Source organism: Penicillium robsamsonii, assembly GCF_028829455.1.
Source record: "Penicillium robsamsonii strain IBT 29466 chromosome Unknown utg000005l_segment0_segment0, whole genome shotgun sequence".
In the NCBI taxonomy this organism is placed as follows: domain Eukaryota; kingdom Fungi; phylum Ascomycota; class Eurotiomycetes; order Eurotiales; family Aspergillaceae; genus Penicillium; species Penicillium robsamsonii.
The window spans coordinates 2,620,666-2,633,207 of NW_026643223.1; the positions used below are offsets into that span (position 1 = coordinate 2,620,666).

The 12,542-nt window shown below is 51.3% G+C and overlaps 5 protein-coding genes across 5 annotated transcripts; 3 read left to right on the forward strand and 2 right to left on the reverse strand.

Annotated features, from left to right (window-relative positions):
* Window positions 1-285: 285 nt before the first annotated feature.
* On the forward strand, window positions 286-2,344 carry N7447_009040 (guanine nucleotide exchange factor SEC2; the record flags this gene model as incomplete). Its single annotated transcript, XM_057233302.1, has 2 exons — window positions 286-849; window positions 905-2,344. The coding sequence occupies 2 exons, from the start codon at window positions 286-288 to the stop codon at window positions 2,342-2,344; spliced, it is 2,004 nt and encodes a 667-aa protein (XP_057082844.1).
* Window positions 2,345-3,234: 890 nt separating this feature from the next.
* On the reverse strand, window positions 3,235-4,782 carry N7447_009041 (SURP domain-containing protein; the record flags this gene model as incomplete). The annotated part of the gene is made up of 1 exon (XM_057233303.1): window positions 3,235-4,782. The coding sequence occupies one exon, from the start codon at window positions 4,780-4,782 to the stop codon at window positions 3,235-3,237; it is 1,548 nt and encodes a 515-aa protein (XP_057082845.1).
* Window positions 4,783-5,557: 775 nt separating this feature from the next.
* On the forward strand, window positions 5,558-8,592 carry pmt1 (protein mannosyltransferase 1; the record flags this gene model as incomplete). The annotated part of the gene is made up of 4 exons (XM_057233304.1): window positions 5,558-5,817; window positions 5,891-6,464; window positions 6,524-7,987; window positions 8,077-8,592. 4 exons carry the CDS (start codon window positions 5,558-5,560, stop codon window positions 8,590-8,592), a joined length of 2,814 nt encoding a protein of 937 aa, XP_057082846.1.
* Window positions 8,593-9,053: 461 nt separating this feature from the next.
* On the reverse strand, window positions 9,054-9,869 carry N7447_009043 (uncharacterized protein; the record flags this gene model as incomplete). The annotated part of the gene is made up of 4 exons (XM_057233305.1): window positions 9,054-9,104; window positions 9,234-9,435; window positions 9,622-9,665; window positions 9,729-9,869. The coding sequence occupies 4 exons, from the start codon at window positions 9,867-9,869 to the stop codon at window positions 9,054-9,056; spliced, it is 438 nt and encodes a 145-aa protein (XP_057082847.1).
* Window positions 9,870-10,494: 625 nt separating this feature from the next.
* erf2 (palmitoyltransferase ERF2) lies at window positions 10,495-12,432 on the forward strand (the record flags this gene model as incomplete). Its single annotated transcript, XM_057233306.1, has 3 exons — window positions 10,495-11,477; window positions 11,533-11,641; window positions 11,695-12,432. 3 exons carry the CDS (start codon window positions 10,495-10,497, stop codon window positions 12,430-12,432), a joined length of 1,830 nt encoding a protein of 609 aa, XP_057082848.1.
* Between the last annotated feature and the right edge of the window lie 110 nt (window positions 12,433-12,542).

Here is a 12,542-nt window from a genome sequence, read left to right on the forward strand (position 1 = left end):
CTCGACCGCACGCGCGACCTTTCTATTCTTAACACTTTGTCTTTTGGGTGTGGATGGCGTGGATAGCAACCTGTCTACCGGGGTTTATTTGGACGTAATTTTGATCTGGCGAGCGAATCATCTTTTTGCCTTACATTCCAAACGCCTTCTACGTCACCCACCATGGCCGAGTAAGTTATCCATCGAGAGTCCTTACTGAGGAATTTAATCAGTTATTGACACTTTAGGTGGGGCAGTTTAATTGCCTTTCAAACCTCTCATCATAGTTTCTTCTCCCCATCCAACATGATCCCGCGCCATAAGAGGTCGCTCTCCTCGGAGCACCCGTCGTTATCTTCTGACCGTACCGTCATTAAAGCGAAATCCACTACCAATCTCTCCGAGATCGCTTCGTCCAATGTTTCCAATAGAACACACAATTCTGGATTTGATGAAAGCAGTTTCAGCACCTTGCAGGACCCGCGATTGATGGTCGGATCGGAGGTCTCACATTCGACGTCATCGTCTCAGCACCCCGACCTGAGCAACGAAGTAGCAGCATTGTCTGTGAAACTGATCCAGGCCATAAACAACCAAACGAATCTCGATGACAACCTGGTTGCTACCCAACAAGAGCTAGAGTTAGCCCAGGGGAAGATTCAGGCTCTGGAGTTTCAGAATGAGAAGTATCGGCGAGACATTGACAACAAAGTCTATATCAAAAAGGTCGACTCCGATCGTGAAATTTCGCAATTACGGGATACGTTAGCGGAAGAAACAACCCAGCGTCTCGCCGCTGAAAAAGGCAGGAAGACCATTGAGCAGGAAGTGGAAACTCTTACCGCGGCTCTTTTTGAAGAAGCCAACAAGGTCGGTAATATGCTTCCGCTTCTGTATCTCAAACTAAATTCTAACCGTATTTTAGATGGTGGCCGCTGCTAAGATTGAACGTGAGGCGGTGGAGAAGAAGAATGAGCAGTTGCGTTCACAAGTCAAAGACACCGAGTCGCTCCTGGCATCGCACCAGGACCAGCTTGCCGAGCTCAAGTCTGTCATGCAAGCGATGAACATTTCCAAAGATGACGTGGAAGGTCGTCCCACTCCCGCTCCTTCATCCCCAGATGGGCAGTCACAAGCGCAAGGTTCTAGTACCCAAGAGCTCGAGCTTGACCCCGTTCCTATATTGATTGACAACCCCGAGGAGCTCACCCCGGGCCCTTCCACCAGCTTCCCGCAGTTCAATCGCTTGGTATGCCGGACGGATTTGCAGGCTTATGAGGATTTCCGCGATTTACTAGTCCTCTCACGGAGCTCCAAACCTCCTAGCCGTGCTGCGAGTGGATCATATGGCGGCCTGAACGTGATGGGTCTGGCAACCTTTGCTAGTGGAGGGTCTCCGTCGGCGACCTCATCGCCCACCAGAGGGTTTGCACATTCCCCCAATGGGAGCACGTCTTCCATGACAGGGTCGCATTTTGCCTTGAAGGAAACTCGTTTCTATAAGCGGGTGCTTATGGAGGATATTGAACCTACATTGAGACTAGATATAGCGCCGGGGATCTCATGGCTGACCCGGCGTACCGTTCTAAGTGGTATCTGCGAAGGCAGTCTTGTCGTGGAGCCCATGCCCCCATCATCCAAGAAATTCGAATTCCCCTGTTCTGTCTGTGGTGAACGCAGACCCGGCACAATTAACGAGAGAACCCATCGTTTCCGAACGTCAGATAGTGAGACCGCTCAAAGGTACTCACTTTGTCTTCTCTGCTTAGAAAGAGTGCGCTCGTGTTGCGACTTCGCTGGCTATTTGCGTCTCATTCTCGACGGGCATCTAAGGGCTGGGGATACCGAAGAAGAAAAAGAAATTTGGGACGAGACCATTCGCCTCAGAGAAAGGATATTCTGGTCCCGTATCGGAGGAGGCATCATTCCCTTGTGTAATCGCCCAAGCGAACCAGAGGCGGAACTGGCCAGCACAGAGTTCAATACTGGCGCCACCGACGACGATGATGTCCGGTATCTTCATCCTGTGGACGTTACTTACCTCGAGCCCGGGACGGAGAGAATATCTCCAGCGACAGAACAACCCACACCAGAAACATTAGTCACAGAATCCGCTACCGAGCACATAACCCACCCTGATCTTCCTCGACCTCAAAGTTCTATCTATGACAAGAACGATGCTGTTTCCTTGAGTGGCTCGGAGCGCAAGCGCTTTTCTATCGATTCGGCAGCAAGCGTTTATGAAGAAGCTAGCGCTGACGTGGATGCCAATTCCACGCCACCTGTCCCCATCGAGCCCTCAGTCGTTCCTAGTTCAGACACAGACACAGACATCGCCAGACCCAATGGTTTGAGCAACCCTTGAACTCGGTTGATCAGCGATCAACACGAGTGAAATGACTACACGGTTTACCCAGCATTTTATGATCCGCCTAATGTCTTCCCCCACCCTTTGTTTTGGCATTATATTCTTCAGTCACTTAATTCTCTTCTACTTCCTCCAGCGTTGATACAGACCTGCCCTTCGGAAATCCTGCATCTGCATCTGCATCTGCTTCTACATCTACATTTAATCACCCATTGGATTACACCTTGATGATGTCCTTCATTGGTTCTGGCTTCTTCGGTATCCCTCTCTTCACATTCAGCCACATGGCCTCTTGTATTATTACCAACATTTTCGCTTCTGACCATGCATACATATTAATGCGTTTTGTTTCCCCTTGTCTTTTTTTTTTCTCCCGCGGACATTTGGACCAGGTGGTGGCATTATGGATCTTCACCGTTTCTGTTCCTTTTTCTTACCTTTTTTTTGTTTGTTCCCACTTTTGGCTCGCGGCGAGGCTGGTCTCGGGCCCTATTGGTGGTGGAAGTATCGTGATAAATGATAGATGAATTTGAATCAATTTGCATACATAGATGATATATGCGCTTGGAATAACATACCGTAGAAGATGCGAGCAACACATCTCAGTCAATAATGTTCAAAGAATACTACTGTGTACGGAATCTAGACAGATTCAAGTTAATAATTGCACGAAAAGAAGCGTAGATCAGACAAGATGTTTCGTGAGGTTAAAGTAAGACAGGGCTATTGTACACAAACAGAAAAAGAAGCTCATCCAGATTTCATTCCTCCCGAACTCCACAAATGGCAGAAAAGATAGTATTTTCGAAATAGAAAACCCCCACAAAACCTCCTTGAAACGAGAACATCCCATCTGAACTTTATGTAGCCGGGGGGGGGGGGGGATATTATTTCTTGGCAAGCTGGTGAATATGTCTGAGCTGGTCTTCGATGTTCATACTCTGGGGGTTCTGCGCGCCAGCTGGGCCCGCGTTGGGGTTTTGTGGGCCAGCCGAGCCATCGAGACCCATAGCCATTCGCTTGCGGCGAGCTTCCTCCTCCGGGTCGACGGGGGCAGGGTCGAAGACATCGCTGCGCTGACTTGCAAGACGCTTGAGATTGTTGACCACGTCGACGGTGGACAGGTTGGTAGTGGCACTGCGGGCTTCGGCCTTCGCACGCTGCTCTTTCCAGCGCGGGTCAAGTAGCTCGATACGGATGTGCTCATCCAGCTCCGGGAAAGGCACTTTCTGGTTGCAGTAAGGGCAGATCGCCATCTGGGCTTGTTGACGGCGAGCCTGGGCACGGGGCACGTAGTCTGAGCGAATACGCATTGGCTGTTGGCCTGGGATGGCTGCTGCCTGGGCGGCGGCGGCTTGGTCGCGCGCTTGGGTCCGCTCACGGATGCGCTGATCCTCTTCTGCGTTGGAATACTGACCTGTTGGGGGGTAGGGGGCTGCTGGGTAGGGCGAGACCGAGGGTTGGGGTGCGTGCATGGGTGCGGGTTGAACTGGGTAGGCGTTGTAGTAAACAGGTTCATCGAGGCCGGTGGGCATCGCTTCCTCTATACGTCGTGTGCTGAGGGAGAGTGCTGCTCTTTGCTCGAGGGAGGCGGACTGCAGGTCATTGGCGGAGGTTGGCGGTGGCAAGTTTGCGTGGTCGTCGTGTTCGGTGAACTCGACGGTTTCAACCACGACAAAGTCATGCCAGTCGATCTGGGCATACTCAATGCGCTCTTGTTCACTTTGCTCTTCCTTCTCTTGTTTCTGTTGCCGTTGGTATTTCACCCATTCTGCGCGCTGCTTAGCACGCTCCATGACGTTGAATTTATTCTTTGCATTTTGTTCCAGCTCTGCGATTCTTTTTGTGGCTGAAGTCGCCTCGTCGATTCCCTCGGCGCGAAGTAAGATAGTGTACTGGTCGACCAATCGAGTAAAGAATTGGTAGAGACTATGTTGTGGTCGTAAGAAGTCGAATTGGAAATTTCTGGCCTCGCGCTGCGACAGCGCAGTCATGAATGACTTCCCCCGCTTTGCGACAAACAACGCTGTGAGTTTGACCACGTCCAAATCCTGTGCATTGATAATAGGCATGCGCGCCGAAAAGTGGAACGCGGACGGTTCAGGTGGCCCCTTGGGCTTTTCGGGTTCCGCGGCAGCGACAGACTCGCCAGCTCGCCCTGCTAATCCTGCTACTCGGCCTGCTTTGTACTCGGCAGTATACCATTTGTAATAGGGCTCGTAGGCATCTCCAGGTGTCAGGAAGGAGAATTTATAGTTGTTCTTTTCCTTCTGGCGGATACGGTCTTCAAAAGTGCCTTTATGGCGAACGACGTAGCTTGCGGTGGTCTCGACGGCTTTTCGGATATCCTTAGGAGGAAGAACCATGCCCTCTGGAGGCTTTAAAGTCCCCTCAGACTCCTCTGGGCGAGGTGTGGTTCCATTTGATGGCTCCATTGTGAATGGGGAGGATATGAAGAGATGAGGGTGTTAGTACCGCAGACGATGGATCTAAAGACTTGCTGACTAGCTTCACTAGCCACTATCCCGCTCACCGCCACAGTGGCATTACAGTGGCGCATTACAGTGGCGGTGTATCCCGTGCGCGGCCATGCCTGGGTGTCTCTTTGCATTTTATCCTTCTCCACTGAAATGCAGGCCAGAATAGGGAATGTGTATTTTCTTTTTTTTTTCATGTAGTCAATCATAAAATAGAATAATGTTCTTATATACATCTATCAAAAAAATAAAGCAGCTTAACTTCAAATCCCACTAGTAATGTCCGTTACAATACTTGGGGGGAACTCAAAACTAAGGGGCCGCTCACATGTTGTCCACAGCCGCCGTTGATCTGGCCTCAAGCGGACCTGCACGCTTTCGTCCATCTGTGTTCACTTCTATTCTTGTTTTTCAACGTCCTTTTTCCTTTCTTACTCTCTCTTCAGCAGCCTTTTTTTTCTTTAATTTCTTATTTCCCTGTCATGGGGCCTTTTTCCTCATTGTTACACGATCATTAATTGGTGTAGTGCCTGAAGCCATTGAACGGTTGACAGCTCGAGGTCGAGAGCAGCTTTCGACAGCGTCCACCCGTCCATTGAACTTTGAGAAGCCTCTCATTAACGATTTAAACTACAACTAAACTACACGCAACTCTCCTACCATTTTACCTCGGCATTCCCACTCCCGCGCCGTTCTCCTGAACCGCTGACGTTCACACCCGTATCGAAACAATATGGGTCAGAAAGCGAGAGACACACTGGCCGTACGGCCGCAGAGCCGTGGTAGGCGCTCGCCCAGTCGGTCACCCAAACCCAAGAGCCGCAAGCCTTTGGCAGTTCCTCAAACGTACGCCTCGGATGGAGTGAAGAACAATGATATCTTCAAACTCCCCAGCTCGGACTATAAGCTCATTGTGCTGGTGACTCTGATCGCCGCGGCTGTTCGCCTATTCAGAATCTATCAGCCCACCAGCGTGGTCTTCGATGAAGTCCAGTACGTTCCCGACCAAACTTGTGTTGTAAATCGAAACAAAAACAAACAGAGACTAATGATTGCGCTTGAATAGCTTCGGTGGATTTGCTTCCAAATATATCAAGGGGAAGTTCTTCATGGATGTGCACCCCCCGCTAGCTAAACTGCTGCTTACGCTGGCTGGCTGGCTGGCTGGTTTCGACGGAAACTTCGACTTCAAGGATATTGGCAAGGACTATCTGGAGCCCGGTGTGCCTTATGTGGCAATGCGCATGCTTCCAGCTATCCTAGGTGTTTTGACTGTACCCTTGATGTTCCTCACTCTCAAAGTTACCGGGTGTCGAACTTCGACTTCACTCCTAGGTGCTGGTCTTGTCATCTTTGACAACGCTTTGGTCACTCAGTCCCGCCTGATTCTGCTCGACTCCCCATTGATTTTCTTTACCGCTCTGACAGCTTTGGCCTTCAGCTGCTTCACAAACCAACAAGAGCTGGGACCGGCCTATGCCTTCCGAGGCCCCTGGTGGTTCTGGCTGGTGTGTACCGGTCTTTCTCTTGGCGCAACCCTGAGCGTGAAGTGGGTTGGGCTCTTCACTATGGCCTGGGTTGGATCTCTCACGGCTCTCCAGTTGTGGGTACTGTTGGGCGATGCTAAAAATGTCACACCGGTATGTCCTTCCAGATTCAGATCAAGCCGTATTTGATGCTGACAAGAGGTTTGTTGTAGCGTCTGTGGCTGAAGCATTTCTTCGCCCGGGTCTTCTGCCTCATTGTCATTCCTATGGGCTTCTACCTCGCCATGTTTGCCATTCACTTTACATGCTTGGTTAACCCCGGAGAAGGTGATGGCTTCATGTCATCGGAATTCCAGGCAACTTTGAACTCAAAGTCTATGCAAGATGTTCCCGCAGATGTCTCCTTCGGATCCCGAGTCAGCCTCCGCCATCTGAACACGCAGGGCGGCTATCTGCACTCCCACCCTCACATGTACCCAACGGGCAGCAAGCAGCAGCAAATCACGCTCTACCCCCACAAGGACGAAAACAACCTGTTCCTCTTGGAGAACTCGAGCCAGCCTCTAGGACCATATGGGGAGGTTGAGGGCCCGTTCGCCTGGGACAACTTGACTGCTCCTGGTTTCATTGAGGATGGTTCGACTATCAGGCTTTACCACGCGATCACTCACCGAAGAATTCACTCGCACGATGAGCGCCCTCCGGTGACCGAGGCCGACTGGCAGTATGAGGTCTCTGCCTACGGATACGAAGGCTTCCCCGGTGATGCCAACGACTTATGGAGGGTTGAGATTGTTAAGTCCATGTCCGAGACACCGGAATCTAAGCAGCGCCTGCGGACTATTCAGTCCAAGTTCAAGCTGGTACACGTCATGACTGGCTGTGTCCTGTTTTCCCATAAGGTCAAGCTTCCAGACTGGGGATATGAGCAGCAGGAAGTGACATGTGCAAAAGGCGGTACTCTTCCTAATAGCGTTTGGTATATCGAGTCCAACCAGCACCCTGCTATGGGTCCAAACGCCGAGCGAGTCAACTACCGGAATCCCGGCTTCTTGGGCAAGTTCTGGGAATTGCAAAAGGTTATGTGGACCACCAACGCAGGCTTGGTTGAGTCCCACGCCTGGGATTCTCGTCCGCCCTCCTGGCCTACCCTCCTTCGTGGCATCAACTTCTGGGGCAAAGATAACCGCCAAATCTACCTCCTCGGAAATCCGCTGATTTGGTGGTCGAGCACTCTGGCCATTGGAATCTATTTCGTTTTCAAGGCTCTATCCATTGTTCGCTGGCAGCGAAGCTGTGGTGACTACAAGCACGCTTCGTTCAAGCGCTTTGACTACGAGGTTGGCACCAGCGTTTTGGGCTGGTTCTTCCACTATTTCCCATTCTACCTCATGGCGCGCCAGTTGTTCTTGCACCACTATCTTCCCGCTCTTTATTTCGCCATTATGGTTCTCTGCCAAGAACTTGATTTCCTCACAAACCGCATCAAGAGCCTCGGCCTTGCGTCGAAGCCACTGATCGGCAAGGCCTTGATGACAATCTTCCTGGGTCTTAGCGTTGTTGTATTCACCCTCTACGCCCCACTCGTGTATGGCAACCCCTGGACTAGGGATGCCTGCAACCAAGTGAAGCTGCTCGGATCCTGGGATTTCGACTGCAGCACCTTCCACAACGACGTAAGTATTCCGGAATGGAAACCTCCCCGACGAGGTTATTGAACGGATCGACGAGACCACGACTAACATGAACCTTGAAACGCCATTAGTTGAGCCAGTACATCACTCAATACGTGCCAGATGTGCCGCCCGTGGCTGCCCCTACAACTGCGGCTCAAGCACCACCCCCACCACCACCAGTCCAGGTCCAAGAGCCTGCACCTGCACCTGCAGATGAAGCTGTCCAAGCCTCAGAGCCAGCGGAGGTCACCGAGCCCAAGATCAAGGGCTCCATGGCGCGTGTTGAGTACCGCGATCAGAACGGCAAAGTTCTTGACGAGGAGCTGGTAGCCTCGCTCCGAGCAGAAGGTAAAGTGAAGTTTGAAACTCGCTATGAGCCTGGTCCACCTATGGAAAATGCCCACAATGTTCCCATCGTCGATGGCCAGCTCGCGCCCCCGCACCCGGATGTGCAGGGCCAGAATCCTGAGACTGGCAGCGCGCCCGAGGACTCCGTGGCCCCTGAGAGCCCCGCGTCTGTGGTTGGTGACAACGAGCGCTCTATTGAGCAGTCAAGCTCCATGGAGGCTAAGCCTGCTAGCGAGGGTAATGAGGCCACTAAATAGTGGTCGTGTGGAAGACAAAAGTGTAAGAGAGCGGATTCTGCCATGTATAATGAGACTCCATATGAGTACTTGTCCATTTCTTTATTAGCTTTTTCTTTAGTGCTGCCATAATCGACACTGATATCCGCAGATTTTGGGCTATATACTATCATAACACCAAATATAGTTGGCCACTTTGAACCCTTGTGCAACTGGTTTGTTAAGTATGGTTTCAGATAAAGTGTGAATTCAACCTTGTAACCAAGCCGGCAGGATACGGATGTAACGCAAGAAAGAGACCTATTCCCAATTGACTCTTTATCTGAATACGGATACTATGCACAAATCTCTTGCTATCCAAATGGCAAGTTCACGCAGCCCTCTCCTCTCCCCGGTCTTAGTGTACAGCAGCCGGCCGCAAGAAACGGCGGTTCGCTTCATTCAACTTCTTATGGCACTTCTTATGGCCAATCAATAGCCATCTAGTAGTCCCACTCCTCCTTACCGTACTTGTTGAATCTCTCGTGGAGGTCCTGTTAAAAAGAAGCTAATGTCAGCATTCCCCTCCAAAACAGCCAAGGAAATCACACATGGCACTCTGAACGAAGTTCTGGAGCGACCCCATGTGTGGCATAAAGTAAAAAGGTCCAGGGAATTCATACCTCGGGAAGGGTGACATTGGGAACAATGACGGTGTTCATGGCGCTGGGAGCAGCACGGAGGGGCTGGCTCTTGTCACCGTGAGGGTGGTACTGGTACTTGTAGACCTTGCCATCCTCGGACTCGCCATGCCAGGGCATAGCGCTCTCACCAATGCGAACGTTGCTCTCGGAGTTCACGGAGGTGGGCTTGCGGCCGAAGTACCTATATTCTCGCGAATATCGAACTGATTAGCGACTGTGGTCCTTGCTTTCTATTGCAAATATGCGCCATTGAGAGTGCTAGATAGATCGAGGAAAATCCCGAAGAAATGCTGATACGTCACAATGGCGCAAATGGGGCGAAATTGGGCATGAGGCATTGTAGGGCAATTTCGGGAGGAATTCTCACCATCCTGCAATCAGGAAAGCACCAGACATGACACCGAGAAGGACCTGGAAGCACAGTAATTAGAATGAAAGCTCTGGCGTGGTTCAATGGCTTTGTGGGATCTGTACGTAAAGCTCGGGATCACGCTTGGGTGCCTTGTCGAGGCTGGCCTCCTCGACCTTGGAGGAGCCGAAGCGGCGCGGCGGAGCGCGGAGGAGGGACTGGCGGGTCAGAGCCCGGCGAGTAGCCAGAGCAGCAATTGAGGACATGGTTGCAGCAATTCGGGCGTGCGTTGGAAGGAGAATTCGTGGGTGGAGAACTGTAGACGGGGTAGTGGGAGAGAATCATGAACATCGAATGATGTTGCCGGCATATCAGGTGACGCTGACTCATCACCGGTTCAAGCAATCTGGGTCCAAACTTTCGAGCTTCCTGTTGGTTGACATTCTGTGGTTCGAATTATTCGATTTGTTGACGCATATACGATCATCCCGGAGTTAATTTCTGTGATGTGATTGATCTTTACGATTTGTTTGGCATCTCGATCGCTGTTCATGCCAGAGGTATGTTGTTCCGGTTTTCTCCATCAGGGGCTCTGCATCTTGGCCCGGGCTTTGCGGCGCGTTTGTCAGTGGAACTCAGCATTGGGATTTGAGACTAATGGGACTACAGGATTGATCCGTTTATTCACCTTCATTCATTAGACATTGTCTCGGCTCCATCGTCACTCCTTTTTCTGCTTCGCTCGCTGTTGCTCACCGTATCCCTTGATAGTAGCTGTCTACGTTACACCGCGATTCACTTGCATCCCTTCGCCATTGCCAACTAGAAACGCAGTATGATAGCGCGCATTTCTGTCTAGCCAATTATTAATATTCACATTCTTCCACGGCCATGGAAAACTCCGCAGATCGTCCGGACACTGGCGATACAAACCAGGGCTCGACACCGCACCATATACTAGGGATTCCTCGCCCTCCCTCTGTAGGCGGAATTTCATCCCGAGTGACAGATGATGATGGAGAGCGAGCATCATCTTACACATCACCTCACCCTCCTCCCCAGTCGCGGCACTCTGTTTCTAGGCGTGGTCCACCTCCAACGCGGAACTCGATCAATGCGCCTAGCCAGGTGACCAGCAGACCTAGTAGCTCGGGGAGCCGACTCAGCAGAACACATATCCCGTCCCTGACGGCACAAGCGTTTTTTCGGCCCATGAGCTCGCAACGATTGCAGGCACACCGAGGAACACGCCCTGTGACTAAAGGGACGGTTTCATCCACCGACGACTGGACAGAGTATGGAAACCAGAACCGGACGAGCTTGATCTCTAATAGCACAGCCCCGCAAGGATCTGTGCCTGCGACTGATATGGAAGCTCCTCCTTCTCGAGGGACAGAGTTCACAGATCCTATCCTTCCAGACCGCAACACCTCCAACGCTAGCCCCACCGGTAACACAACAATCCGGAGTTTGGGTGAAAGCGTTCAACTTCTGCGGGACCGAGATCAAAAGGAGAAGCCCCCGCGTCTCAACCTGGGCGCCAATTACACAGGGCATGCCGTGCAAGATGCACCGCCAAAATCGCCCCTGTCATTCCTATCCTTGCAAAATAGGGGCGCAGGACACGGCCACGGCCACGATTCTCGGACCCATCAAGGCCACGAACATCTCTCCTCCGCTGGTTCCTCTCCGGGTCCCCTCGACGTGAAAAAGCCCCCTCTACCAAAAACGAATTTGGGCAAGAATTACGAGTACTTTCTCGGCAATACACTCTTCTGCGGCGGAGGGCGGTTCCAAAACTCGAGAGACAAACCTGTCAATATTGCAACAGGTCTTTTACTCGTTGTACCCTCGGCGTTGTTCTTTGCCTTCTCGTATGTGAACCCAGTCGGTATGATCATCGGGCCAATGGCTAACTTCTGAAATTAGGGCCCCCTGGCTGTGGCATAATATCTCTCCTGCCATTCCCATAGTGTTTGCTTACATTTTCTACGTGTGTTTCTCGTCGTTCGTGCACGCGTCCGTTGTCGATCCTGGAGTAAGTGACTCGGTCTTGATTGAGTTTCGTGGTCACTAACGGGATACTCCTAGGTCATGCCTCGGAATGTACATCCTATGCCTCAACCAGAGTCTTCAGACGACCCTCTGGCGCTTGGTCCACCCACAAATGACTGGGTTATGGTCAAGCTTGCCACATCGGATGTAGCTGCCATGGACGTGCCTGTGAAATACTGCAAGACATGTAATATTTGGCGGCCTCCTCGCTGCTATCACTGCCGTGTCTGCAACAACTGCATCGAAACCCTCGACCATCACTGCGTGTGGCTCAACAATTGTGTTGGTCGCCGAAACTATCGCTATTTCTTTACTTTCGTCAGCTCTTGCACTCTCTTGTCTCTCTTTTTGATCGGTGCTAGTCTGGCACATATTTTGGTCTATATGTCTCAGGAAAGCATATCATTCGGGGCTGCAATTTCCAAATGGAGAGTGCCTTGGGCCATGGTGATATACGGCCTGGTTGCATTGCCATACCCTACATCGCTTTGGGCATATCATCTCTTCCTAGTTGGCCGTGGCGAAACCACCAGAGAATATCTCAACTCGCACAAATTTGCCAAAACTGACCGGCATCGACCGTTCACGCAAGGAAATATCCTTAAGAACTGGATTGCTGTTCTTGGGCGTCCTCGACCCCCTACCTACATGCAATTCAAGCAGCGATATGAAGATGGCGATCAACGCTTGCACTCACAAAAGCGCAAGTATCGCGTTCCAGATGTCGAGTCCCAGGGCATTGAGATGCAGCAGGTTGGACCTCAACAGGATTAAAATCAAAAAGTCATATTTTTTGTCTGTCGGCCTTGTTTCGGCGGCTACGACCTGTGAAGATGATATTTATGATTTCCTGTTTTTTTCCTTTCTCTTCCCACCTATTCCTG